A 6,000-nucleotide genomic window follows, 5' to 3' on the forward strand; every position below is an offset into this window, starting at 1 on the left:
TTCTCTCACATGTGGGCCTACCAGCTTTCTCCTGCTTGATTGAAAGCCGCTAAAATTTACTAGTATATATACGTCAAACACGGTACCTCGTAAGACGTATATATAAGACCAAAACAGTCAAAGTGTTAAGTAATGAGTGTACAGTATGTGCATTTTACCTTTTTTTTATGCCTAGGTATTGCTAACTTAATATATGTTAGTGCAAACGTTATGAAGCATTTGACTCACGAAATCGTAATGACATAATTGCAAACAAACCATACCATGGGCAGGATTTGAACCCATGGTCAGAGAGTCTCAAAACTCCTGACCGTCGCGTTAGCCACTGGACCAGCTAGCCACAATAAGATTCATGCAACTAGGTATATTTCTACACCATAGGAAGGTTAGCATAGGCACCACTGTGACCACAAATGCAAGTTTTTACAGACGAATCTCCAGCTAGCGTGGCCGTGACTAACTCTAGCTCAAGTCCCCTCACTGCCGTCAACATGACTCACGAAATCGTAATGACACAATTGCAAACAAACCATACCATGGGCGGAATTTGAACCCTTAGTCAGAGAGTTTCAAAACTCTAGACCGTCATGTTAGCCACTGGACCAGCTAGCCACAATATGATTCGTCCAACTAGGTATATTTCTACACCATAGGAAGGTTAGCATAGGTACCACTGTGACCACAAATGCAAGTTTTTACAGACAAATCTCCAGCTAGCGTGGCCGTGATGAACTCTAGCTCAAGTCCCCTCACTGCCGTCACGGCCACGCTAGCTGGAGATTCGTCTGTAAAAACTTGCATTTGTGGTCACAGTGGTGCCTATGCTAACCTTCCTATGGTGTAGAAATATACCTAGTTGGACGAATCTTATTGTGGCTAGCTGGTCCAGTGGCTAATGCGACGGTGTGGAGTTTTGAGACTCTGACCGCGGGTTCAAATCCCACCCGTGGTATGGTTTATTAAGCATTTATATGCATTTAAAAGTAAAAAAAAAAAAAAAAAAGTGATTTGCTTTACGGCAGTTTCCAGTTTAACCCTTTGAGTGTCTGTCCTGTAGTTCTTCGGCTTTGAAGCCAGGGTCCAAGCCGTAGTACTGCATCATCAGCTCAGCTCACTCAGATAAGCTCTGAGTGGTAAATTTGGTCCTAGATATGAGAGAATGCATCTATGTGGTAAGTGTGCATCGCATAAAACAAATCCTGCAGCTCGCAGTTCATAATGAGAGAAAAAAAAAAAGCAACCGTGTTTTTGGATTAAAACTGTGACTTTGCAGTGTATTTGATAGAATGAAATCTATATTACAGAAATAGAGATGATTTTGATTGGTTTTAGTACCGAAAATACGTAGCTTGAAATTGAGCTCTAAAGTAGCGGAAATGTTGGATTTTTTGCCTATGTTCAAGAGTAAACAAATGACATGACGCATCCAATGGAATTCATCTATAAAGCCTGAAACATAACTGATAAACAGAGGAAATGTTATTTTAGTGCCAGGAATGCCTGCATTGTTTATTCTGTACCCTATTTTGAATTTGGAATATTTTGAACTTTGTGTGAAGCAGTTGATTGAGCAGTTTCTTGTGCTCACTCGATAAAATAGAAGTGATACTAGTGAAATAGCTAAGAATTTGGTTGACTGGAATAATGTAATTGGTCTAAAATAGGAGTCAAAGTGGGTAGTCACTGATGCGTAAATGTTATTGATGCAGTAAAATTCATGTGTAATTTCGTCAGTTTTCCATCAAATTTCATACTTTTTGTTTTACTACCTTCAGAAAAAGATTCTTTACTATTTCATAAGAAATAAAAAATTTTTTGAAAATTCTTGGACCCTGTGGACAAGATGTAGAACTATGGGATGAACTCTCAAAGGGTTAAGGCAGTAGCCTGGAACCTAACCTGCCATATAAGTGGTGCCCTCCTGTAGTTAAGTGTGTTCAAATTATGTAATATATCAATTGAAGATTATATAGTAGAAAAATAAGTCACAGTAGTGGCTAGAACAGATCACAACTATCCTCTGGTGTTGTGTTGGTTACATTCCTAAATGTATTGGATTTGTAGGGATGATTTGAATTTAAAAGCTAATGTAGTTTTGAATAAAAATTTATTTTGTATGGCACTGTTGTGTAGGAAGTTTGCAGCAGAATTGGTAAGTTTTGAAAATTCCTAAGAACAGATGCACCCCCTAAGTTGTACTATAAATATTGTTTTACATCTTATGACTTAATAATGTTGACATTGACAATTGACTGGGTACTTATGGCAGTCTGAAACTTTAGTTTTTTCGAAGGTGATACATTGCACAAATAACCTGCTTTTAGGAGAGGAAATTTAAGATGGTTTCGACATGTGCTAGTTCTTTGTCGAATCACAACTAAGTTAACAACAACAACAAAAAAAAAATAGGAATGGAGGTGGGAGGGGAAGAAGGTATTACAGTAGTAGAAGCAGCAGCAGTGGTGGCAGTAGTAGTGGTAATGGTAGCTGTGCTAGAAGTAATAGTAGTAGCAGTGGTATATAAAATGCTACCTTCAGTATAAGGAGCAGCAGATTTCAAGGAAACTTGTGTAAAATGGGTTGTATCCACTTAAATGGCGCATATATGTAAAAGAGTTTTTACATGTTGATAGTGAATATAGGAACTTGCTTAGTACAAAAATAATTATTTTTTTAAATGCTTGCAGTAATCCAGCAATCATCCCATATTCATGTTTAACTCCTTACATATTACTGTGTATAATGGTTTTGTTTCCATGTTTTATTAGCTCAGCTTTGGTCTCCTAATGTTATAAGATTTCATATAATTTTCCTTCTCTACTGTTCCTTTTTGGCCTACAGAATTTCTAGTCTTTCTTTCCTTCATTATTTTTTTTTTTTTTTGTGCCTACTGGCATAGTTATCCTTCCACCTTAGGAAAATTAATGTTTTTCAGTCATGTTTATCATCATTCATCTTTCAACAAATCAGCTGTATCCCACCGAGGCAGGGTGGGCCAAAAAGAAAAAAAAAGTTTCTCTTTATAACTTTAGTAATGTATACAGGAGAAGGGGTTACTAGCCCCTTGCTCCTGGCATTATAGTTGCTTCTTATGACATGCATGGGTTGCGGAGGAAGAATTCTGTTCCACTTCCCCATGGAGATAAAAGGAAATAAACAAGAACAAGTAAGAAAATAAAAGAAAACTGAGAGGGGTGTATGTAAATACGCTTGTACATGCATGTGTAGTGTGATCTAAGTGTAGAAGTAGCAAGATGTACTTGAAATCTTGCATGTTTATGAGACAAAAAAACACACACCAGCAATCCTACCATCATGTAAAACAAGTACAGGATTTTGTTTTACACTTGCTTGGCAGGACAGTAGCACCTCCCTGGGCAGTTGCTGTCTACTAACCTACTACCTACAAGTCTGTATATGTATAGTCAGATTATCTTTCTTCACTGTTCTTTATAGTGGTAATATATTTTAACTGGCATTACATAACAGTAACTAAACCTTTTTCATTAGATCACCGCAGCGGCAACGGCGGTCACCTAGTAGGGAATCTCGCAGATCCAGGCGAAGAAGTCGCAGTCGCTCTCGATCCCGCAGCTGATTCCATTGTGGCATTTAATGAGGGGAGTCAATGACCTAGTGGAGGGCAACAAGAAGCATGTAATATCCAGATTGCTGAAAGCAGTGTAGCATGAGGAGAGCTTGCTCAGCACCATGGAAGTAAAAATATAACTTGAACATCAACGCTTCAGCTACATCACACCAGCCCCTCGCTACTCCCAAGGTTACTGTTACATCCGTCTGTGCTCTCTCCCCTCCAACGTCCACTTCCCTAACTTCATCCTGCCGTCCTTCCTACATGCCTGTTCTCTCCCTTCTACAGGTATCCCCATGCAATGCTCTTCTGATGTTAGGCTTAGCTCTCTCTCTCTCTCTCTCTTTTCAGCAAGTCGTTGACAGATTTCAGTTAGAAATAAAAATTATAGGGGGTTGTGTTGAATGTCACTAATTTTCAATTGCTGATGATTTACCTTGTTTTCTGAGCAAGTACTGTAGGGCATCTCATCAGCTTTTTCTATTAGGTAAGTATATTTTATGTATTTTACCTTTGATTAGTTAATAGGATATTTAGGGTAGATGATGCTTATTTTTGTTTTATTTATATATCAGAAGAGCATTGGGTGGTAAGGGAAGTGTTGAAAACGTTATTGGTGAAGAGATCCACTGCGCTGTATGGGCGGGCAACAACGATGATTCTCCGAGTATCAGCGGGAACTTCGATGACCATCTTTAGAGACCGGCGTATGTCTTAATGCTTCCTCATGGAATGCCTTAATCTCCAAAGCTGCATAGCTCTATACTATGGCTCAAGTTGCCAAAACTTATAGGAGATGGCTGTTATCTTCTGTGAGTACACACATGCCAGTGATCGTGATTGGATTGTACCTGTGTCTGTTAAAAAGAAACTATTTATGCAATGATGTGGTATTACCCTTTGTAGTACTACAAAACAGTAGTGCAACAGAACACTGAAAGCCAGTGTCTTAAAGTGTATGATAGTGGGAATTGTGATATATCTCCCCATCCGAACTTCTATTTATAAATATGACACTGCTGAGGCAGACTTAGTGATATAAATAAAAGGCTGGGTTTGTTGACTATTTTCACATAATATTGCACCAGATTGTGGTAGAAGAAACATATCCAGGCAGGAAAAATGCCTTGTGCAAATGTGAATTGAACTAGAATTGTGCAGTAGTTTGCATTTACAATTGATGTTTCTCTGTACAGAGGAACTTTACCCTGAGTGTGAGGAGTACAAAATTCTTAAATTATTTGCAAACCCGTCTGATAAGTATATGTTAATGCATATATTATGTATGGTGTTATAACCAGTTTTCCCACGTGTATTTAATATATGTATTATTTGAATGAATGTGCTTAAGTTTTTTTTATAAAGTATTTTGATGTTTAAACATTGAGTTTATGCACTAGGTTTTTATTGTTTGTCAAATTGATATCTTCATTTGTGATGACTTTTGGGTGATTCTTTATAATTGAAAGTCATTAAAATTACACCCTTTAAATTTGTCTCTCTTGATACCAGAATTTTTTGTTGCTAAAGAATGTGAAGGTTAAATTGTTTCTGGGTTAATACCACAAGATTACTTAACCTCTTTCACTGTCTCGTATGTAGATCTATGTTAATGACGCCAGTGTCACTCTTAGATCTATGTTGTAAGCAAAGTGCTGTCAAATATGCTGCGAGCTGTGAACTTCACCCTATACACAAGAGAATGTGGCAAGAGTGTAGAGTATAAAAAAAAAAAAAAAAAAAATCTGCACCACATGCAGCATGATGGGAAAAGCAGTCATCAGAGTACGTGTTTGGTTTAAACTAGCCACTTCAGATGGTTGTTTCTGGCCATCAATTAATATAATGGAGAACATAAGAGTGATTTTGAGCGATTTCAAGACTGGAAGTAGCTTGAAATAGACTCAAAGTAATGGAAATGTTAAATTTTTTCTTGGCTTTCCAGAGGAAGGGTAGGGGGCCTTACTATCCCATGGTCCTGTATGCAATTTTACTAGGTTTGTTGCAATTATTGGGACAGCTTAAACCATGACCAATCATTTTTAGTTATGCAATAGAACTTCCATATCCATGGTTTCAGCTATCCACCGTGGCCTGAAAATATTAAAGGGGAGCAGGATTCAACTAGGAAAATTTTTAATAGTCCAGTTTCAATCATTTTTTTTATTGTAAGTTTAAAAGGGGGTCCGAAATGTATGCTAAAAGGTTTCATGAAGTTAGATGAAAAATAAGAAGAGAAAAAATAATGATTTTTGATATGGCAACACTTTGGTAAAATTTGTGCCAAATTGTTAAAGTTTAGGACGAATTGTATAGAAGGAGCTGAACGAAGTATCGTCATATTGTACCCCCCAAATTACTTTAATTTTGTATTTTTTATTTTAAAATAATTGGTAAAGGCTAAAACA

The 6,000-nt window shown here is 37.3% G+C and overlaps 1 protein-coding gene across 1 annotated transcript in view; it reads left to right on the forward strand.

Annotated features, from left to right (window-relative positions):
- The window catches only part of Acn (apoptotic chromatin condensation inducer acinus), a 39,892-nt gene extending 34,808 nt beyond the window's left edge, over positions 1-5,084 (forward strand). Inside the window, exon 8 of the mRNA XM_053786711.2 lies at positions 3,511-5,084. Coding sequence (XP_053642686.2) covers positions 3,511-3,598 — 88 coding nt within the window. The 3' untranslated portion in view covers positions 3,599-5,084. The remainder of the gene's footprint in view (positions 1-3,510) is intronic.
- Positions 5,085-6,000: the final 916 nt, after the last annotated feature.

The sequence above is a fragment of the Cherax quadricarinatus genome, unplaced genomic scaffold, assembly GCF_038502225.1.
Source record: "Cherax quadricarinatus isolate ZL_2023a unplaced genomic scaffold, ASM3850222v1 Contig2276, whole genome shotgun sequence".
Taxonomy (NCBI): domain Eukaryota; kingdom Metazoa; phylum Arthropoda; class Malacostraca; order Decapoda; family Parastacidae; genus Cherax; species Cherax quadricarinatus.